The sequence below is a fragment of the Pecten maximus genome, chromosome 4, assembly GCF_902652985.1.
Source record: "Pecten maximus chromosome 4, xPecMax1.1, whole genome shotgun sequence".
In the NCBI taxonomy this organism is placed as follows: Eukaryota; Metazoa; Mollusca; class Bivalvia; order Pectinida; family Pectinidae; genus Pecten; species Pecten maximus.
The window spans coordinates 51620764-51645854 of record NC_047018.1 but is presented as its reverse complement, the minus strand read 5'-3'; the positions used below and the strand labels follow the sequence as shown (position 1 = coordinate 51645854).

The window sequence follows — 25091 nt, the reverse complement described above, 5'->3', positions numbered from 1 at the left end:
TAGCGACAGTCGGCGTGACTACGGTCAATGAACGAATACCATGGACATGTCTTGAGGGAAAGAAATGTAACGTGGTTGAATAATATGTCCGTCTGAGGTCAATAACGAATAAACGCGGAGAGCAGCATTGTTAAAGTGAAAGTCCTGCATTATACAATATCGGGGAGCTCCCTTGGGCATCGTCTAACATGTGGGTGTCAGGATAAACCTAGTTTCCTTTTCCGACAATATAACGGTAAGCCACATTGTGTTGAGTGATCGACTAGGTCAACGTCCTCATCCGTTCTCTTTCTCTTTTTCAGGTTTGATGTTATTTTGCGACATGGAAATGACAATATAAAGTTTAAAAAAAATGATGTTCGTCGCTCAAAATATTTGTAATCGAATATAACACTTTTCTTGTTGGGGGGCTAATTTCAAATGAATCAACAGTCAATATATCGATTAGAATTTGTTATTTGTTACACATCTGGGGAAATGTTATTTTCGTTTGCAAAACAACGATGAACAATGTTAATAACTATTAGTAAATAAAATGCTCACAGAGTCGGAGAAAATCTGAACATCGCATTTTAGGCAGCTTTAATCGCAATTGATATATCTTATATCGTATTTCAAAAACCTACGCAAATATATCTCTCAAAAATGATATTCTGATTAAGCGATCCGAGCTCGTTATCTTTATGCTTAAACCATTTATATACCTGGTAATTTTGTCATTGTTACACTCGTGAATTTTTGATAGAGAAACATGGTTATTTGTTTCCCCTCTATTAACCAAGTTGTACTTAAGCTACTGAAAACGTGGAAATTTACGCGAGGGGGAAATTTACGCTAATTACACTGAGCCCTTTTGATCGCGAAAATTTCCCCAAAGCGTATTATTTTGATATCAATTTGCATAATCTCGAACCTCAATCAAAGGTGGATCGATCGCAAAAATTACCCCAACGCGTATAGTTTACATATCGAAATAGCGAAATTAACCCCCGCGAAAATAACCACGTTAACAGTATGTAAGATAAAATTAATTCCTTACAGAGATGATATGCAGTATTTAATTCATTGTGTTACTCCTACCAAACACGCAAGTCAATAGAAAAAGGAAGAAACAACTGGCTAATTTTAATAACAAAAACTGAAGAGACAATAATACAACAGACATTACCCTGGGTGTCTTCTTGAGAACGTGGTATTTCTAGCGCGATACAGTATAATATCACAATTCAAGTCACTACCCAGGGTGTTTTCTTGAATACGTAGTATTTCTTGAGAGAAACAACATTATATCACAATACAACAGTTATTACCCCGGCTGTCTTCTTGAGAACGTAGTATTTCTTGAGAGATACAACATTATATCACAATACAATAGTCACTACCCAGGGTGTCTTGATTACGTGGTATGAATTTAACTTTATTTGATATGTTGGATATTATCAGTTAGACAATGCTCATGTTGTTTGGTGTACTTCATACGGATCGTAATAACCTATAAAGAATCATTTGTAATATATGCTGGATACACAGAAAATGTTACCACCGACAAATAGCTCATCAATTGTCTTTTATTGGCCAATATCAGATCACTAAAAGTGTCGATTTAGTAAATAACTACGCCGGATTGCCAACCATGTCCAACAATCAAAATCATGTGGTTTCATACATGACAGTATTAAAGACAACGGCAATATGTGAACTGACCAATGGATATATAAATATAACATGTGATATGTGTACTGACCAATGGATATATAAATATAACATGTGATATGTGTACTGACCAATGGGTATATAAATATAACATGTGATATGTGTACTGACCAATAGGTATATAAATATAAACATGTGATATGTGTACTGACCAATGGATATATAAATATAACATGTGATATGTGTACTGACCAATGGGTATATAAATATAACATGTGGTATGTGTACTGACCAATGGGTATATAAATATAACATGTGATATGTGTACTGACCAATGGATATATAAATATAACATGTGATATGTGTACTGACCAATGGATATATAAATATTACATGTGGTATGTGTACTGACCAATGGGTATATAAATATTACATGTGGTATGTGTACTGACCAATAGGTATATAAATATAACATGTGATATGTGTACTGACCAATGGGTATATACATATTACATGTGGTATGTGTACTGACCAATGGATATATAAATATAACGTTTGATGTGCGCACTGACCAATGGGTATATAGTCTAGAACAATAGTTCCGTTTTTCTTTCTATTCCAACTAATAGATACTATCGGAAATCTAATGTGTAAGGACGTTTATTGAGTATACGTAAATGATTCCTTACGTGCAGTGTGATGTTAGAGGTCTGATTTGTGATACAAAATATAACTACTGATCTTTAACTTTAAAATGAGATTTATTCAACATTTAGTACATACATTCAATGACCTATTCAATAAATCAGCATTAAATATGTACGTTACATAGACGCTGTCATCGAGGTCACAAATAAACTACATATATACCAGTATCCTCACCAAAACTTAATGTAAAACTCTCTTCCATAGCGATATATATCGTGATAAACATTATTTGATGTTATAAATTGTATCCGGAAACTATGGAATCATATTAATATGGTGTGAAATGCCCACCTTGTTAACATTGATTTTTCCTTACTACCGCCAAATGCGGCGAAAGCGCGTATATTTCTAAGATGTTTATGGAGTGTTGTCATTTCAATTGTAAAACCACTCTCGGAGCAACGAAATTAATATAAATCTGAAATTGCTAAACGATTTGTCGACTGTTTGATGCTATCTGGTAATCTTTTGTTATGATTCCATCAGTTCCTGTATGATCCGTTGGGGACTTCCAGCTCTCCGCGTCAATACTCGACAGTGTACGGAGTCACTTCCTTTAACAAGTCGTCAATTCGGAGCAGCAAATAGGATGCAATAGATATTCCCCCCAAGAAAATGCTAATAAAGGAATCGTGTTTAGAATAACATTAACTGGTCTATCGTAATTGATGAAAAAGTTTCAAATCTCTGTATTTTATACCTGGAATAGAATTTTATATATTGGTATAAGAGGTGACTACCTCATTGAACAACACACAACAGGCACTGAACTTATGCTTGGATAGATGCGAATTGATGTTTCATAATCAATTAAAGTGTCATTTTCCAGAAAACTGTAGAATGTGTGAGAATTATTACACTGGTAACCCAAAAACCTTCAATTTCCTCACGCCAGTATGAATTTTTAAACGTAATTATATGTCGCGTGAGTCAATTAAGTGAAAGTGAGGAAATTAAGTACAAGTGAAGGTATTAATGCTAAAGGAAGGGAATTTATTCATTTTTATCTGTCTTTCGTGCTCAAACAGAGTTATCGCCCCTCACTACACTTCATTCTTTCTGTGACATCCTTCAGGTGTCACCCCACTAGTAAAATTTTATATTAAATGAAATCTGCTTTACTGCGTTAGTAGTTATATCAGATTAACATTACTGTAACGACATGCTGACTATACGGCCTTATACATGTATATAATACCGTTAAACTGGTCCAAACCTATCAACTATACCGCGGGGAAATCCGACAAAAGTCTAACCCCGGTCCTCATGTCAAGATATCGCCAAGTGAGTTATGTCTTTTAGCTATCTGATAGTCTCCTAACAGGATTTTACAGTTTTTTATGTTTAAATTTGTCAATAATTTTACAATCTGGGACACACAAGGAAAACGTATTTGATTTGCCATGGTGTTTTTAAATCCGGCATTAGTGAGTTGAGAGTGAGGATCGAAATCCTGGACGTGGTATAGTAGATAAGGCTCGAGCAATAGTTTTACTGAAGCTTTAAAACTTGTGTGGCATTTATTGTAATGAATTGTTTGCGTTTAATATTTACAACTAAGTAACGAATTGTTTGTGTTTAATATTTATTACCAATTAATGAATTGTTTGTGTTTACTATTTACTACTGGGTAATGATTTGTTTGTGTTAGATCTTTACAACTGACTTATGAATAATGTACATTTAATATTTACAACCGAGTAATGAATTGTTTGTTTTATATTTACAACTGGGTAATTAAATGTTTGTGTTTAATATTCACTACTGAGTATTGAAATGTTTGTGTTTAATATTCACTACTGAGTAATGAATAATGTGTATTTAATATTTACTGTAATGAATTGTTTGAATTGAGGGGACACACAGTGGTGAGAGAAAGCCTCTGTGATCCGTCAGGTGACTCCATACCTTTCCACGTTCGATCAGGGAAGCAAGACACGGCTGTAGGTTAAAAAGGCAAGTATGACATTCGACCACCCACCAACATGAATCTGCTATTAAGGCGAAATTGGAATAGCAAACGTAAAATCGTTAGTCGAAATTGAAAATTAGTTTTCAGCTTTGATCAAAGAATAAAAACATTATAAGATTCCCGTCAGCCTCAGAGCGAACTGTTTGATGACCCGTTTGTGTGGTGATTCAAGAGTCAAACCCAGGGAGTGAAAAAAAAACCCTGGTATACTCAGTATACGGCCGTGGAATATCTGTGTTCACAGATATCACCGTAGTTAATACAATATCTGTGTTCTCCGAGTTAATACAATATCTGTGTTCTCCGAGTTAATACAATATCTGTGTTCTCCGAGTTAATACAATATCTGTGTTCTCCGAGTTAATACAATATCTGTGTTCTCAGAGTTAATACAATATCTGTGTTCTCAGAGTTAATACAATATCTGTGTTCTCAGAGTTAATACAATATCTGTGTTCTATGATATCACCGTAGTTAATACAATATCTGTGTTCAATACAATATGAAGATTCAGATACCATTAATGACCTAATATTCCTCAGCTGTTTTGTAGGGATTTTTGTAATCCTTGCTATCGTTTACGATCTGCTTTGTGACAATGTTAGGAGTCTGTATATTGAACCTAGCCGAGCTGTATATCTGATATATATATATATATATATTATGTCTCGCATTTTCGTGCGACTAATGATCTTCATTTCTTACATCGGGTAAATATCGAGTTAGTGATTAATCTACATCAGGTGCATTTAGGCGATAAGTTAATGGATTTCGAAGTTTTCCTGATCCGCCTTTAATTCGTCGCTGGTTTGTATAAGCTTGCAATACCAACTGTTCAAATGAATGTCAGTGACTTACACGATCTGGTACCCTGTCCCATTGTTGTCTCCCATTGTTGTCTCCCATTGTTGTCTCCCATTGTTGTCACTCACTGTCTCCCATTGTTGTCTCCCATTGACACCCATTGTTGTCTCTCACTGTCTCCCATTGTTGTCTCCCATTGTTGTCTCTCACTGTCTCCCATTGTATCCCATTGTTGTCTCCAATTGTCTCCCATTGTTGTCTTCCATTGTCTTCCATTGTCTCCAATTGTCTCCCATTTTCTCCCATTGTCTTCTACTGACCTTTTCAATTATCAAACACGTTAATTTGTTTACTGCAGAATGTCAATTGTTTTCCTCACACTGACAGCTGACGCTGAGATCATACTGGTATTAACACAGGATGTATTGCTAGAATGTAATCACGCCGTCTCGTTCAAGGTCATGGATAGTGATTACTAGGTAAATAAGAGTTTATTATTTATCTTCGGCAATACATTCGTAATATCATCATTGAATGTGTAATGTAATAACGAAGGCTGAAGAGTCACTGTATTGACGATAGGCGTTGATTCCGAGTCACGATGACAGTATGTAATATCTATAGACAAAACATTTATAGTCCCTTACGGCTCCAAGATAAATCTGAAACTTAGTTAAAAACCAATCACAGCAACAGGAATAGTTATAGATCAGTGTTTTCCGAATTTAGGTTTTTCGGACGTCTAATTCAAATTACCAAGACGAGCTCCGAATAAAAGTCAGCCAATATGCGTCAACTGTCCATAGCCATAACATTATCATGTTTCCAGAAACAAGTGCAATAACTTGAAAACCCAAGCACATACTAAATATCATTTAAGTTGTTGTTTAACGTAAATATAATGATCAAAATAGATGCTTGATTCATTTTAATAATGCTGTATACAATGAATTTTTCGTAGGTTTTCTTTTTCCTGGTTGCATTTTTCAAAATAGTTTTTCATAACAACCGTTCTTAGCTTCCTCATAACAATAGAAACAATCTGGTATTCTAACTAAATTCGTCGTGTTTATTTTCCTGGTAAATTTATACACTGCGAACATCTTATGCTATACAGTGTTTTCCCCGCATGGAGCATGTTTGAAGGGAGCGGTCATACATCCAAGAGCTCACCACGTTCGGCGTTGCTTTATTATGGTACATACAAACGTTAGATTTAAAACATGTAGCTGAAACGCCATATCCATAAATCATCACCTTACACACACACATTTATATATATATCAGTCCTTAAATGAATTATTTTATTTTCACAAACGGTTTTTCACGAAACAATACACAGTACTACAAGAAAGTCACGATGTCCTTTGAAATATATGGATGGAGAAATGTAACATCACAACATGTTGTTTATGAGTAAACAAATACACCAAATAATTAATCTCCATGTTTAACACGTCCGACCTCCGTACCAATCACTGCGAAGATATTGAAATCTGGTGGAGGGGGCGTAACATATCCACGTGTCAATCATGTGGGGTGATGGGCGGGGCTTCCGTTGTAGTAGGTGTCTTTACACACCCGTGAGCCGTGATTGGACGGTTTTAACCGCGTCATCTCCGTCCTCGAATCAGAGTAGTCCAAACTGCCATCTTTGTAGATAGTTGCTCTGTTGTGACGATGTATGCTGTAACGAAACATATTTGGAATTTAAGTGTGTTTGATATAGCAGAAAGTAAGTTTCTATTCATGAAAAATTTTTTTAAGGATTAAATAAGTTGAACTTATGCCATGCAATGAATTAAGCTTCAAAATGAATCGTTTGTAACTTGAAGTGGAAAAACAGGAAAATTACTATGTAAACTTATACTGGCAATCCGCAAAAATGTGATTGTTTGCTTATTTAAGAAGTTGATTTCAATAAAATACATACAGAATTATGAAGCGACGAAAGGAAAATGCTTTGTCTGCACAATACATAGTCAAGCATGCAACAACATTACACGACAAATCCGTGTCCCTAACTTTTATTTTGGGCGGCGAACACATATGAGTGGGGTTGGTAGGGAAGTACTTACTCAGTACTAAGTAGTGGGCGTAGCTTGTCCTCGTAAGGCTGTGTCTGTCTTACTGTGGCCACTTTCCTAACCTGACGACTGGCTACACAGCATGTTCCGTACAAATGTCAATGAACAATGTTACTCTTGGTTAAATGGTGTTCAGCCTGTTTACTGGGACCCGCCCCTCTTTACTGGGACCCGCCTCTATACTGGCACCCGTCCCTCTTTACTGGGAGCCGCCCCTTTTTACTGGGACCCGCCTCTCTTTACTGGGGCCATCCCCTCTTTACTGGGACCCGCCCTTCTTTACTGGGACCCGCCTCTCTTTACTTGGACCCACCCCTCTTTACTGGGACCCGCCCCTCTTTACTGGGACCCGTCCTCTTTACTGGGACCCGCCCCTCTTTACTGGGACCCGCCTCTATACTGGGACCCGCCCCTCTTTACTGGGACCCGCCCCTCTTTACTCGGACCCGCCCCTCTTTACTGGGACCCGCCTCTCTTTACTGGGACCCGCCTCTCTTTACTGGGACCCGCCCCTCATCAATGTTAGCTTGGGTGTGAAAGTCGGAGTAACGCCCACTCATGCAGACAAAGGGTTTACTTATCTTAAGTAACAAAGGAAACTATTACAGGTATTGTGCTGTTCAACACATAACACGAGATGGGAAAATGTCTAAATATACAATACATAACTGAATTTCATTTCACAGGGATAAATATATTTTTTGGAATTAATGATGAACATCTTATTCGAACAGGTATGACAATCAGATGAACTTGTTACTTAAGTCGGGCTGGGAATCATTTTACTGTTGCTAGTATGTCAATTCATTAAATAAATGAGGTGTTTCAACAGAAAAAAGTTCCTGGCCAGACGCATTTTGCTGATAGATTTGAATTCATGTTAATATAAATTGGGTGCGATGGGCAGAATACCTAAATACGATTATCGCTTATGAACATCAAGAAGACATCCTAGTCCGATAACGTCGATACAGACATGCAGGAAACGTGAAGTAACGATATATATGACGGCAATCTATTATAGATATACAAAGTAGATATATGAAATGCAGGTTGGAGGAAGGCGACATGACTAGGAGACAGTGGATATAAGATTACTATAGAAATGCGTGACGAAATCAGAGCTAGCACGGCTTACAACTGAGGATAAGATGAGGTGGTATGACTAGTTTCGTACCTCCTGAGGGGCATCCCCGATTGGTCTGGAGCGTGGTAAAATAAAAACCAACATCAAACTGACATCTACAAGATCATTAATATTTTCCCTTTGTTACAACCCTCACATATAACTAAGTTAATTCACAGAAGAAGACGCAACATCTACAAGATCATTAGTTTTTTTTTGTTTTTTGTTTGTTAATTTTTAATTTTCGAGATCATTAATATCCTCCCGTTGTTACCGCCCTCACATAAAAATACGTTAATTCACAAAATAAGACACAACATTTCCCTAGAACGTTTACGTAAGATATATACATATATCAGATAAATTTGTATCTAATTCTTATCAAATACAATATTGCCCTAACTCTGGTGAGCTGGTTCTATATGTAGCATGTGACTTAGCAGACATGCTTAAATCAAAATACAAAGTGTGAAATATACGACTGATCTAATGACAATGACCTTGTGTTACTTTAATAGATATTACTTTAATAGATATTACTTTCACTTTTTCTAGGCTGTGGACCTTACCTACTAATATGACAAAGCATATCCCGTTGTTTACATTCTTAGTTAAATAATATTTAAAACTCGTAACAATTGATGAAACCCACCATACTCAATAAGAACAGGTATTTTATGTATGAAAAACTAGATGTTGTTAACATTGTGGTAATATTGTATTACATCTACAAAATCGTCTACAGTTGTGACGCATTTATATCTACAAAATCGTCTACAGTTGTGACGCATTTATATCCTTAAGGGAACAACCAACCAATTGAAAAAAACATATTTTTGAAACACCTGTGTATAGAAAGTTGAGCCAAGGATAAAATGTCTGGCAGTCGCTGATTGGCCAGTATGTTATGAAGTAAGAAAATAGATATGTAGCCTGATAGGTAACTATCCATACGAAATGTTGATATAAATTTCGTAAGTCAAATTGATTTTTTTCTCAAAAGTTCAGGTTATAATAATTAACAGGTAAACATTTAAGATTTTTGAGAATTTTTACTGCGAAATTCACCCATTTTCAAAATGGCTACCATGGAGAAAATCTGAGCTGAAGGACCCAACTTATTTTTTTTATTAGGTGTTATATCAGACCCTAAACTTTTTTTATAAACCATAATTGTCATATTGAATTCAAGAATTGGAATGAAATACTCAAAAGCGTTAACACGAAAGTCTATGGAAAAACAATTGGTTGGTTGGTCCCTAAAAGGTTCAAGATAGTTTGTAATTTACATACAAACACATTTGGTGTCTTACAGAATTGTAAAGATTTCTTCGAAGATAAAAGTTGCATTTGTTACAAAGGATAGTTAATACTGAAAAACCAAGAAATGTATAGACCCATCGGGCTGATTTTGAATAATGTTTACCGATTGGGATGTTCGGAATTAAGATTTTATGTTTAAGATAAAGCTGTCCGATTGATATATCAATAAACATTGACTATTTGCTACCCTTTGACGGCTACATTTTATCGTAACAATGGTTCGTGAATCCCGCATTCCTACTCAAGCCAATCCAAATATTTGATCAATTCAGTAATATCTGTCGACACAGTGATATTCCCGTACAAACATTGATGGTGCTTACCTTCGGAAGAATGATTCTGAGTCCTGCTGGCATTCGTCCCACGCTGATTCCGTCTATAATTTAGCTGTAAACAACACCAGCACACCACTCGAAACTCCTTTTTAAATTTCTCTGAAAACACAAGAAAAAGCCAGCCATTAGTAAGAAGGGCGGCCTAATGAAGAGGTGTTCCAGAGCAGATATACACAGCTTTACAGAGATAGATTGTTGGAAGTCCGTCATCACAACATCTGGAGCTAGGTAAAACAGGAATACTAAGATAGACCCTAAAACGTCTTCAAACAGCTATATATATATTAGTTAATGCACTCTATTAGAATAACTTACTGTGCTAATTGAACAAGGTGCTAGGTGTAGATATTTTATGTTGCACTCTCTCACAGTCAATTCTTCCTTTTCACTTAAATTGCTCTATGAAGTATCACTCGGATGGCCGTTTAAGTAGCAAAACGTGCCAACAATTTAATGCACCCCGTAAAGAATAAAGCACCCTGTAAATCAAATCAGTAGGGAGGAGAGTGTGGGATCCCCCCCCCCCCCCGGAGGAGAGTGTGGGATCCCCCCCCCCCCCCCCGGGAGGAGAGTGTGGGATCCCCCCCGGAGGAGAGTGTGGGATTCCCCCCCCCCCCCCCGGAGGAGAGTGTGCCCCCCCCGCCCCCCGGAGGAGATTGTGGGATCCCCCCCCCCGGGAGGAGAGTGTGGACCCCCCCGGGAGGAGAGTGTGGGATCCCCCCCCCCGGGGGGGGGGGGGGGGGTTACTGTGTATGTACTGACCATTACAACAGCTGTCGAGGAATCATCACCGATTAGGAAATACTTACGGCACTCAAACAGTATCGTGTTTATTAAGTTACTTTAGAGGTTCACAGTATATATTTGTAGTATTCTTTATTGTATACAGAAGAACTTCATTGAAAGTGTCCATCTTAATAAGTATTCAAATAAATTCATGAAATAAAAATAAGTAGATCAATCAAAATTTACTATTTCTTTTTGTTGCAGCCATGATATTTGTTCTTCATTGAAAAGATGATCAGTTTTTCTTGTGTAGCTGTGATTGTTAACGAACTGGTTAGGTACAACCTAACCCGTTTTATATGATTATAATTATTATCATTGATTAATGTACATCTCGTAATAAAACTACATACCTCCCGTTTTGTATGATTACATCATTGGTTAAATGTAAATCTACATCATTGGTTAACATACCTCCCGTTATATATAATTACATCACTGGTTAAATGTAAATCTACATCATTGGTTAACATACCTCCCGTTATATATAATTACATCACTGGTTAAATGTAAATCTACATCATTGGTTAACATACCTCCCGTTATATATAATTACATCACTGGTTAAATGTAAATCTACATCATTGGTTAAATTAAATCTCATCATGTTAATACCTCTATAATAATTACATACTTAAATAATCTAATCATGTTAACATACTCCCGTTATATATATTCATCACTGGTTAATGAAACAATCATGTCTCTCGTTATTATATTACATCGTTGGTACAACCCCCGTTATATATAATTACATCACTGGTTAAATGTAAATCTCTCATGTAACATACCTCCCGTTATTATATTACATCATTGTTAAATGTAAATCTACATCATTGGTTAACATACCTCCGTTATAATAATTACATCACTGGTTAAATGTAATCTACATCATGGTTAACATACCTCCCGTATATATAATTACATCATTGGTTAAATGTAAATCTACATCATTGGTTAACATACCTCCCGTATATTAATTACATCATGGTTAACATGTAAATCTCCATTGTAAACATACCTTCATTTAATTACATCATTGGTTAACATACCTCCCGTTATATATAATTACATCACTGGTTAAATGTAAATCTACATCATTGGTTAACATACCTCCCGCTATATATAATTACATCATTGGTTAAATATAAATCTACATCATTGGTTAACATACCTCCCGCTATATATAATTACATCACCGGTTAAATGTAAATCTACATCATTGGTTAACATACCTCCCGTTATATATAATTACATCACTGGTTAAATGTAAATCTACATCATTGGTTAACATACCTCCCGTTATATATAATTACATCATTGGTTAACATACCTCCCGTTATATATAATTACATCACTGGTTAAATGTAAATCTACATCATTGGTTAACATACCTCCCGCTATATATAATTACATCATTGGTTAAATGTAAATCTACATCATTGGTTAACATACCTCCCGTTATATATAATTACATCACTGGTTAAATGTAAATCTACATCATTGGTTAACATACCTCCCGCTATATATAATTACATCATTGGTTAAATGTAAATCTACATCATTGGTTAACATACCTCCCGCTATATATAATTACATCATTGGTTAAATGTAAATCTACATCATTGGTTAACATACCTCCCGTTATATATAATTACATCATTGGTTAACATACCTCCCGTTATATATAATTACATCACTGGTTAAATGTAAATCTACATCATTGGTTAACATACCTCCCGTTATATATAATTAGATCATTGGTTAACATACCTCCCGTTATATATAATTACATCACTGGTTAAATGTAAATCTACATCATTGGTTAACATACCTCCCGTTATATATAATTACATCACTGGTTAAATGTAAATCTACATCATTGGTTAGCATACCTCCCGTTATATATAATTACATCACTGGTTAAATGTAAATCTACATCATTGGTTAACATACCTCCCGCTATATATAATTACATCATTGGTTAAATGTAAATCTACATCATTGGTTAACATACCTCCCGTTATATATAATTACATCACTGGTTAAATGTAAATCTACATCATTGGTTAACATACCTCCCGCTATATATAATTACATCACTGGTTAAATGTAAGTCTACATCATTGGTTAACATACCTCCCGTTATATATAATTACATCACTGGTTAAATGTAAATCTACATCATTGGTTAACATACCTCCCGTTATATATAATTACATCATTGGTTAACATACCTCCCGTTATATATGATTACATCACTGGTTAAATGTAAATCTACATCATTGGTTAACATACCTCCCGTTATATATAATTACATCATTGGTTAAATGTTAATCTACATCATTGGTTAACATACCTCCCGTTATATATAATTACATCACTGGTTAAATGTAAATCTACATCATTGCATGGTTAACATACCTCCCGTTATATATAATTAGATCATTGGTTAACATACCTCCCGTTATATATAATTACATCACTGGTTAAATGTAAGTCTACATCATTGGTTAACATACCTCCCGTTATATATAATTACATCACTGGTTAAATGTAAATCTACATCATTGGTTAACATACCTCCCGTTATATATAATTACATCATTGGTTAACATACCTCCCGTTATATATAATTACATCACTGGTTAAATGTAAATCTACATCATTGGTTAACATACCTCCCGTTATATATGATTAGATCATTGGTTAACATACCTCCCGTTATATATAATTACATCACTGGTTAAATGTAAGTCTACATCATTGGTTAACATACCTCCCGTTATATATAATTACATCACTGGTTAAATGTAAATCTACATCATTGGTTAACATACCTCCCGTTATATATAATTACATCATTGGTTAACATACCTCCCGTTATATATAATTACATCACTGGTTAAATGTAAATCTACATCATTGGTTAACATACCTCCCGTTATATATAATTACATCATTGGTTAAATGTAAATCTACATCATTGGTTAACATACCTCCCGTTATATATAATAACATAATTGGTTAAATGTAAATCTACATCATTGGTTAACATACCTCCCGTTATATATAATAACATAATTGGTTAAATGTAAATCTACATCATTGGTTAACATACCTCCCGTTATATATAATTACATCACTGGTTAAATGTAAATCTACATCATTGCATGGTTAACATACCTCCCGTTATATATAATTAGATCATTGGTTAACATACCTCCCGTTATATTATAATTACATCACTGGTTAAATGTAAGTCTACATCATTGGTTAACATACCTCCCGTTATATATAATTACATCACTGGTTAAATGTAAATCTACATCATTGGTTAACATACCTCCCGTTATATATAATTACATCATTGGTTAACATACCTCCCGTTATATATAATTACATCACTGGTTAAATGTAAATCTACATCATTGGTTAACATGACATACCTCCCGTATATATAATTACATCACTGGTTAATGTAAATCTACATCATTGGTTAACATACCTCCCGTTATATATAATTACATCATTGGTTAACATACCTCCCGTTTATATATAATTACATCACTGGTTAAATGTAAATCTACATCATTGGTTAACATACCTCCCGTTATATATAATTACATCATTGGTTAAATGTAAATCTACATCATTGGTTAACATACCTCCCGTTATATATAATAACATAATTGGTTAAATGTAAATCTACATCATTGGTTAACATACCTCCCGTTATATATAATTACATCACTGGTTAAATGTAAATCTACATCATTGGTTAACATACCTCCCGCTATATATAATTACATCACTGGTTAAATGTAGTCTAATCATCATTGGTTAACATACCTCCCGTTATATATAATTACATCACTGGTTAAATGTAAATCTACATCATTGGTTAACATACCTCCCGTTATATATAATTACATCATTGGTTAACATACCTCCCGTTATATATGATTACATCACTGGTTAAATGTAAATCTACATCATTGGTTAACATACCTCCCGTTATATATAATTACATCATTGGTTAAATGTAAATCTACATCATTGGTTAACATACCTCCCGTTATATATAATTACATCACTGGTTAAATGTAAATCTACATCATTGCATGGTTAACATACCTCCCGTTATATATAATTAGATCATTGGTTAACATACCTCCCGTTATATATAATTACATCACTGGTTAAATGTAAGTCTACATCATTGGTTAACATACCTCCCGTTATATATAATTAGATCATTGGTTAACATACCTCCCGTTATATATAATTACATCACTGGTTAAATGTAAGTCTACATCATTGGTTAACATACCTCCCGTTATATATAATTACATCACTGGTTAAATGTAAATCTACATCATTGCATGGTTAACATACCTCCCGTTATATATAATTAGATCATTGGTTAACATACCTCCCGTTATATATAATTACATCACTGGTTAAATGTAAATCTACATCATTGGTTAACATACCTCCCGTTATATATAATTAGATCATTGGTTAACATACCTCCCGTTATATATAATTACATCACTGGTTAAATGTAAGTCTACATCATTGGTTAACATACCTCCCGTTATATATAATTACATCACTGGTTAAATGTAAATCTACATCATTGGTTAACATACCTCCCGTTATATATAATTACATCATTGGTTAACATACCTCCCGTTATATATGATTACATCACTGGTTAAATGTAAATCTACATCATTGGTTAACATACCTCCCGTTATATATAATTACATCATTGGTTAAATGTAAATCTACATCATTGGTTAACATACCTCCCGTTATATATAATAACATAATTGGTTAAATGTAAATCTACATCATTGGTTAACATACCTCCCGTTATATATAATTACATCACTGGTTAAATGTAAATCTACATCATTGCATGGTTAACATACCTCCCGTTATATATAATTACATCATTGGTTTAGTGTAATTCCCGTTTTATAGATTAACAAACATCAAACCCGGGTTTCTGAAAATGAACTTAAACATGTCAAAAGTATTATTGAGACTTTTGTCACGTGATCACTTACCGCTCATAAAATTGTAGATCACCGGATTAATGGCACTGTTAAAATAACACAGGAACCGCGCCGTCAGTGTGATAACAGATACTGTCAGCTCAGGCGTTTTATCCATCAGACCTGCATACCTGCACAGAAAACATAAACTGGTGACATCACAAACCTACACAGTAAACATAAACTGGTGACATCACAAACCTACACAGTAAACATAAACCGGTGACATCACAAACCTACACAGAAAACATAAACCGGTGACATCACAAACCTACACAGAAAACATAAACCGGTGACATCACAAACCTACACAGTAAACATAAACTGGTGACATCACAAACCTATACAGTAAACATAAACCGGTGACATCACAAACCTAAACAGACAACATAAACCGGTGACATCACAAACCTACACAGACAACATAAACCGGTGACATCACAAACCTACACAGAACACATAAACCGGTGACATCACAAACCTACACAGTAAACATAAACCGGTGACATCACAAACCTACACAGCAAACATAAACCGGTGACATCACATACCTACACAGCAAACATAAACCGTTGACATCACAAACCTACACAGAACACATAAACCGGTGACATCACAAACCTACACAGACAACATAAACCGGTGACATCACAAACCTACACAGACAACATAAACCGGTGACATCACAAACCTACACAGAACACATAAACCGGTGACATCACAAACCTACACAGTAAACATAAACCGGTGACATCACAAACCTACACAGCAAACATAAACCGGTGACATCACATACCTACACAGCAAACATAAACCGTTGACATCACAAACCTACACAGAACACATAAACCGTTGACATCACATACCTACACAGACAACATAAACCGGTGACATCACAAACATACACAGAAAACATAAACCAGTGACATCACATTCCTACACAGACAACATAAACCGGTGACATCACAAACCTAAACAGACAACATAAACCGGTGACATCACAAACCTACACAGACAACACAAACCGGTGACATCACAAACCTACACAGAACACATAAACCGGTGACATCACAAACCTACACAGTAAACATAAACCGGTGACATCACAAACCTACACAGCAAACATAAACCGGTGACATCACATACCTACACAGCAAACATAAACCGTTGACATCACAAACCTACACAGAACACATAAACCGTTGACATCACATACCTACACAGACAACATAAACCGTTGACATCACAAACATACACAGAAAACATAAACCAGTGACATCACATTCCTACACAGACAACATAAACCGGTGACATCACAAACATACACAGACAACATAAACCGGTGACATCACAAACATACACAGAAAACATAAACCGGTGACATCACATTTGCTTTGTTTTTACAATGATGATAGATTATTCAATTACATAATCAAAATTAAAAAAATAAATAAATAGATAAAATTCCCGTCACAATGTTTTTCACTTTGAAGAGTGAGTCTGCTGTCAGAAACGGCATGTAACAGTCTTTACGAGAACGCGACAAAATAATCTAAACTTAGACCACCAGAAATACCTGTGACGATAGCTGATTTCAAAAAGCCAACATTTCTAGAGCTGTGCGCCATACTGATTCATTAAGTTGATAGTGTTTTGTCAACATTTAGTCATCTGGGCCCAGTTGTTAAAAAGGTGATTAGCTTAATCACTTGATTAGTTAAAATCTCATTTCTCCTTTACTCCTTAAACATGTGTGTGTATTAATGAGGCATGTAGCAAGTGCTACTTCTAAAGCATTTTGTCAAGTTGGTGTTACCAGAAATGATTTTATCGTAATTTCATATTGTTGTTGTTAAACTGTGATTAGCCTAATCTCCTTTTGAACAACTGGGCCCTGAGTAAATTCGTCGTTCTCGTCTGCTCTGACTTTGGAGGAAAGCGTTAACGCTAGACTGTAGTGTGTGCCTGTAAAACTAACCATATATTTCAGATTTCCCTTGCCAATCAAGTTGCATCTAATTTATCCTTTCAGAACTTTCCTTACTACGGCGACGTTTTGTTATTTCTTAACAAGATATATATTAAGGCGAAGGACATATCTAAATGAAAATGAATGTATGGGGAAAAGGTTCAGACAGAATATACCAATCTTTGTAGTGATTGTACCGGTGACTAGACTCATATACATGTATCAAACCTCCAAATTCATTCTATGGCTGAGGACACGTATATCATATAAATGTTGTGTCCACCACGCCATTTGTATACCACGCACGTGCATCCTTAATTAGAACAGAAGACAAATTGTGTTAATCAAAGGCTAGAAGCTTGACAGCCTGTCACGTTATACATATAACGGACTGCATTTAAACCAGAATGGTCATCTTAATTAACCACACAAAAGAGTTTTCAGCTTGACCTTATTGGAAACATCAAATCCAATTCTGAATGGCCCCTTTCTCCTTGACTTACTGACTTGTTTCTCTCTCATCATGTGCGTGATAGGGCCATGGACCAGTCCTCCATTCTGTCCTTTCCTCTAATGCTCTGCTTGCGCCCGCCAATGAAATTAATCATAAATCTGTCCATACTCTTTCTACAGTTCTTTTCAACCTCTCCTTCCATCTTCCTCTCTAGTATTTTGCCTCCAATATTTCTTCCATCTTTCTCGTGTTTTCCCTCAACATTTTCTTCCATCTTTCTTGTGTTTTCCCTCCAATGTTTCCTTCCTTCCTTCCTTCCCTCCAATGTTTCCTTCCTTCCTTCCTTCCTTCCTTCCTTCCTTCCTTCCTTCCTTCCTTCCTTCCTTCCTTCCTTCCTTCCAATGTTTCCTTCCTTCCTTCCTTCCCTCCAATGTTTCCTTCCTTCCTTCCCTCCAATGCTTCCTTCCTTCCTTCCTTCCCTCCAATGTTTCCTTCCTTCCCTCCAATGCTTCCTTCCTTCCTTCCTTCCTTCCTTCCTTCCTTCCTTCCTTCCTTCCTTCCTTCCTTCCTTCCTTCCTTCCTTCCTTCCTTCCTTCCTTCCTTCCTCCAATGCTTCCTTCCTTCCTTCCTTCCTTCCTTCCTTCCTTCCTTCCTTCCTAGGTGTGTCGTGGAACCACAGTCCTAGGTGTGTCGTCTAACCACAGTCCTAGGTGTGTCGTCCAACCACAGTCCTAGGTGTGTCGTCCAACCACAGTCCTAGGTGTGTCGTCCAACCACAGTCCTAGGTGTGTCGTCCAACCACAGTCCTAGGTGTGTCGTCCAACCACAGTCCTAGGTGTGTCGTCCAACCACAGTCCTAGGTGTGTCGTCCAACCACAGACCTAGGTGTGTCGTCTAACCACAGTCCTAGGTGTGTCGTCTAACCACAGTCCTAGGTGTGTCGTCTAACCACAGTCCTAGGTGTGTCGTCTAACCACAGTCCTAGGTGTGTCGTGGAACCACAGTCCTAGGTGTGTCGTGGAACCACAGTCCTATGTGTGTCGTCCAACCACAGTCCTAGGTGTGTCGTCCAGCCACAGTCCTAGGTGTGTCGTCGAACCACAGTCCTATGTGTGTCGTCCAACCACAGTCCTAGGTGTGTCGTCCAACCACAGTCCTAGGTGTGTCGTCCAACCATAGTCCTAGGTGTGTCGTGGAAACACAGTCCTAGGTGTGTCGTCCAACCACAGTCCTAGGTGTGTCGTCCAACCACAGTCCTAGGTTTGTCGTGGAACCATAGTCCTAGGTGTGTCGTCCAACCACAGTCCTAGGTGTGTCGTCCAACCACAGTCTTAGGTGTGTCGTCTAACCACAGTCCTAGATGTGTCGTCCAACCACAGTCCTAGGTGTGTCGTCCAACCACAGTCCTAGGTGTGTCGTCCAACCACAGTCCTAGGTGTGTCGTCTAACCACAGTCCTAGGTGTGTCGTCCAACCACAGTCCTAGGTGTGTCGTGGAACCACAGTCCTAGGTGTGTCGTGGAACCACAGTCCTAGGTGTGTCGTCCAACCACAGTCCTAGGTGTGTCGTCCAGCCACAGTCCTAGGTGTGTCGTCGAACCACAGTCCTATGTGTGTCGTCCAACCACAGTCCTAGGTGTGTCGTGGAAACACAGTCCTAGGTGTGTCGTCCAACCACAGTCCTAGGTTTGTCGTGGAACCACAGTCCTAGGTGTGTCGTCCAACCACAGTCCTAGGTGTGTCGTCCAACCACAGTCTTAGGTGTGTCGTCTAACCACAGTCCTAGATGTGTCGTCCAACCACAGTCCTAGGTGTGTCGTCCAACCACAGTCCTAGGTGTGTCGTCCAACCACAGTCCTAGGTGTGTCGTCCAACCACAGTCCTAGGTGTGTCGTCCAACCACAGTCCTAGGTGTGTCATGGAAACACAGTCCTAGGTGTGTCGTCCAACCACAGTCCTATGTGTGTCATGGAAACACAGTCCTAGGTGTGTCGTCCAACCACAGTCCTAGGTGTGTCGTCCAACCACAGTCCTAGGTGTGTCGTCCAACCACAGTCCTAGGTGTGTCGTGGAACCACAGTCCTAGGTGTGTCGTGGAACCACAGTCCTAGGTGTGTCGTCCAACCACAGTCCTAGGTGTGTCGTCTAACCACAGTCCTAGGTGTGTCGTCCAACCACAGTCCTAGGTGTGTCGTCAAACCACAGTCCTAGGTGTGTCGTCTAACCACAGTCCTAGGTGTGTCGTGGAACCACAGACCTAGGTGTGTCGTCCAACCACAGTCCTAGGTGTGTCGTCCAACCACAGTCCTAGGTGTGTCGTCCAACCACAGTCCTAGGTGTGTCGTGGAACCATAGTCCTAGGTGTGTCGTCCAACCACAGTCCTAGGTGTGTCGTCCAACCACAGTCCTAGGTGTGTCGTGGAACCACAGTCCTAGGTGTGTCGTCTAACCACAGTCCTAGGTGTGTCGTCCAACCACAGTCCTAGGTGTGTCGTCTAACCACAGTCCTAGGTGTGTCGTCCAACCACAGACCTAGGTGTGTCGTGGAATCATAGTCCTAGGTGTGTCGTGGAACCACAGTCCTAGATGTGTCGTCCAACCACAGTCCTAGGTGTGTCGTCCAACCACAGTCCTAGGTGTGTCATGGAACCACAGTCCTAGGTGTGTCGTCCAACCACAGACCTAGGTGTGTCGTGGAACCACAGACCTAGGTGTGTCGTCCAACCACAGACCTAGGTGTGTCATGGAACCATAGTCCTAGGTGTGTCGTCCAACCACAGACCTAGGTGTGTCGTGGAACCACAGTCCTAGGTGTGTCGTCCAACCACAGTCCTAGGTGTGTCGTGGAACCATAGTCCTAGGTGTGTCGTGGAACCACAGTCCTAGGTGTGTCGTCCAACCACAGTCCTAGGTGTGTCGTGGAAACATAGTCCTAGGTGTGTCGTGGAACCACAGTCCTAGGTGTGTCGTGGAACCACAGTCCTAGGTGTGTCGTGGAACCACAGTCCTAGGTGTGTCGTGGAAACATAGTCCTAGGTGTGTCGTCCAACCACAGTCCTAGGTGTGTCGTCCAACCACAGTCCTAGGTGTGTCGTGGAACCACAGTCCTAGGTGTGTCGTCCAACCATAGTCCTAGGTGTGTCGTCCAACCACAGTCCTAGGTGTGTCGTCCAACCATAGTCCTAGGTGTGTCGTCCAACCACAGTCCTAGGTGTGTCGTCCAACCACAGTCCTAGGTGTGTCGTCCAACCACAGTCCTAGGTGTGTCGTCCAACCACAGTACTAGGTGTGTCGTCCAGCCACAGTCCTAGGTGTGTCGTCCAGCCACAGTCCTATGTGTGTCGTCCAACCACAGTCCTAGGTGTGTCGTCCAACCACAGTCCTAGGTGTGTCGTCCAACCACAGTCCTAGGTGTGTCGTCCAACCACAGTCCTAGGTGTGTCGTGGAACCACAGTCCTAGGTGTGTCGTGGAACCACAGTCCTAGGTGTGTCGTGGAACCACAGTCCTAGGTGTGTCGTGGAACCACAGTCCTAGGTGTGTCGTCCAACCACAGACCTAGGTGTGTCGTCCAACCACAGACCTAGGTGTGTCGTCCAACCACAGTCCTAGGTGTGTCGTCTAACCACAGTCCTAGGTGTGTCGTGGAACCACAGACCTAGGTGTGTCGTCCAACCACAGTCCTAGGTGTGTCGTCCAACCACAGTCCTAGGTGTGTCGTCCAACCACAGTCCTAGGTGTGTCGTCCAACCACAGTCCTAGGTGTGTCGTGGAACCATAGTCCTAGGTGTGTCGTCCAACCACAGTCCTAGGTGTGTCGTCCAACCACAGTCCTAGGTGTGTCGTGGAACCACAGTCCTAGGTGTGTCGTCTAACCACAGTCCTAGGTGTGTCGTCCAACCACAGTCCTAGGTGTGTCGTCCAACCACAGTCCTAGGTGTGTCGTGGAACCATAGTCCTAGGTGTGTCGTCCAACCACAGTCCTAGGTGTGTCGTCTAACCACAGTCCTAGGTGTGTCGTCCAACCACAGTCCTAGGTGTGTCGTCTAACCACAGTCCTAGGTGTGTCGTCCAACCACAGTCCTAGGTGTGTCGTCTAACCACAGTCCTAGGTGTGTCGTCCAACCACAGTCCTAGGTGTGTCGTGGAACCACAGTCCTAGGTGTGTCGTCCAACCACAGTCCTAGGTGTGTCGTGGAACCACAGTCCTAGGTGTGTCGTGGAACCACAGTCGTAGGTGTGTCGTCCAACCACAGTCCTAGGTGTGTCGTCCAACCACAGTCCTAGGTGTGTCGTCTAACCACAGTCCTAGGTGTGTCGTCCAACCACAGTCCTAGGTGTGTCGTGGAACCACAGTCCTAGGTGTGTCGTCCAACCACAGTCCTAGGTGTGTCGTGGAACCACAGTCCTAGGTGTGTCGTGGAACCACAGTCGTAGGTGTGTCGTCCAACCACAGTCCTAGGTGTGTCGTCCAACCACAGTCCTAGGTGTGTCGTCCAACCACAGTCCTAGGTGTGTCGTGGAACCACAGTCCTAGGTGTGTCGTGGAACCACAGACCTAGGTGTGTCGTCCAACCACAGTCCTAGGTGTGTCGTGGAACCACAGTCCTAGGTGTGTCGTCTAACCACAGTCCTAGGTGTGTCGTCCAACCACAGTCCTAGGTGTGTCGTCCAACCACAGACCTAGGTGTGTCGTCCAACCACAGACCTAGGTGTGTCGTCCAACCACAGTCCTAGGTGTGTCGTCCAACCAAAATCCTAGGTGTGTCGTCCAACCACAGTCCTAGGTGTGTCGTGGAACCATAGTCCTAGGTGTGTCGTCCAACCACAGACCTAGGTGTGTCGTCCAACCACAGTCCTAGGTGTGTCGTCCAACCACAGTCCTAGGTGTGTCGTCCAACCACAGTCCTAGGTGTGTCGTCCAACCACAGTCCTAGGTGTGTCGTCCAACCACAGTCCTAGGTGTGTCGTCCAACCACAGTCCTAGGTGTGTCATGGAAACACAGTCCTAGGTGTGTCGTCCAACCACAGTCCTAGGTGTGTCATGGAAACACAGTCCTAGGTGTGTCGTCCAACCACAGTCCTAGGTGTGTCGTCCAACCACAGTCCTAGGTGTGTCGTCCAACCACAGTCCTAGGTGTGTCGTCCAACCACAGTCCTAGGTGTGTCGTGGAACCATAGTCCTAGGTGTGTCGTGGAACCACAGTCCTAGGTGTGTCGTCCAACCACAGTCCTAGGTGTGTCGTCTAACCACAGTCCTAGGTGTGTCGTCCAACCACAGTCCTAGGTGTGTCGTCCAACCACAGTCCTAGGTGTGTCGTCTAACCACAGTCCTAGGTGTGTCGTGGAACCACAGACCTAGGTGTGTCGTCCAACCACAGTCCTAGGTGTGTCGTCCAACCACAGTCCTAGGTGTGTCGTCCAACCACAGTCCTAGGTGTGTCGTGGAACCATAGTCCTAGGTGTGTCGTCCAACCACAGTCCTAGGTGTGTCGTCCAACCACAGTCCTAGGTGTGTCGTGGAACCACAGTCCTAGGTGTGTCGTCTAACCACAGTCCTAGGTGTGTCGTCCAACCACAGTCCTAGGTGTGTCGTCTAACCACAGTCCTAGGTGTGTCGTCCAACCACAGACCTAGGTGTGTCGTGGAATCATAGTCCTAGGTGTGTCGTGGAACCACAGTCCTAGATGTGTCGTCCAACCACAGTCCTAGGTGTGTCGTCCAACCACAGTCCTAGGTGTGTCATGGAACCACAGTCCTAGGTGTGTCGTCCAACCACAGTCCTAGGTGTGTCGTGGAACCACAGACCTAGGTGTGTCGTCCAACCACAGTCCTAGGTGTGTCATGGAACCATAGTCCTAGGTGTGTCGTCCAACCACAGACCTAGGTGTGTCGTGGAACCACAGTCCTAGGTGTGTCGTCCAACCACAGTCCTAGGTGTGTCGTGGAACCATAGTCCTAGGTGTGTCGTGGAACCACAGTCCTAGGTGTGTCGTCCAACCACAGTCCTAGGTGTGTCGTGGAAACATAGTCCTAGGTGTGTCGTGGAACCACAGTCCTAGGTGTGTCGTGGAACCACAGTCCTAGGTGTGTCGTGGAACCACAGTCCTAGGTGTGTCGTGGAAACATAGTCCTAGGTGTGTCGTCCAACCACAGTCCTAGGTGTGTCGTCCAACCACAGTCCTAGGTGTGTCGTGGAACCACAGTCCTAGGTGTGTCGTCCAACCATAGTCCTAGGTGTGTCGTCCAACCACAGTCCTAGGTGTGTCGTCCATCCACAGTCCTAGGTGTGTCGTCCAACCACAGTCCTAGGTGTTTATAATAAAACAGTAGAACACCAGCCTGATACAATGTCGAGCAGTCTCTGATCTGGTCGGGACGGGACGCTATAAAGATCTAAAGTCTATCCCGTTCAAATTGATCCCGAACACGCAATCTCTTAACTTGGTTATACGATCGTTAATGTGAATAGAAAAGATGGCAAGCGAGGTCAAACATTCTGTTTTAAACCACGATCAACGTTGAACCCCGCTGTCAATATTTGGTTTGTTTTTGTTTAACGTCCTATTAATAGCCAGGGTCATTTAAGGACGTGCCAGGTTTTGGAGGTGGAGGAAACCCGAAGTACCCGGAGAAAAACCACCGGCCTACGGTCAGTACCTGGCAAATGCCCCACGTAGGTATCGAACTCGCAACCCAGAGGTGGAGGGCTAGTGTTAAAGTGTCGGGACACCTTAACCACTCGGCCACCGCGGCCCCAAATAAATATAATGAGGTTCTGGCGAGTCAATATAGTATTGTCTGTAACGT

At 40.1% G+C, this 25091-nt stretch overlaps 1 protein-coding gene across 5 annotated transcripts in view; it reads right to left on the bottom strand.

The window, feature by feature from the left end:
- Nucleotides 1–6048: 6048 nt before the first annotated feature.
- The window catches only part of LOC117326378 (orexin receptor type 2-like), a 138155-nt gene continuing 119112 nt past the window's right edge, over nucleotides 6049–25091 (bottom strand). The window contains exons 4-8 of one of the 5 annotated variants that reach the window (XR_004532478.1): nucleotides 15873–15991; nucleotides 9997–10107; nucleotides 8402–8426; nucleotides 7216–7297; nucleotides 6709–6824 (exon numbers count right to left, since the gene is read on the bottom strand). Coding sequence is in view for 4 of the 5 variants with exons in the window: in XM_033883106.1 (XP_033738997.1) it covers nucleotides 6668–6824; nucleotides 7216–7297; nucleotides 9997–10107; nucleotides 15873–15991 (469 nt within the window). In the remaining variant the exon portion in view is untranslated. Of the gene's footprint in view, nucleotides 6825–7215; nucleotides 7298–8362; nucleotides 8427–9996; nucleotides 10108–15872; nucleotides 15992–25091 lie in introns of all 5 variants that reach the window. The other 4 variants (XM_033883107.1, XM_033883108.1, XM_033883106.1 and 1 more) reach the window with 4 other exon arrangements.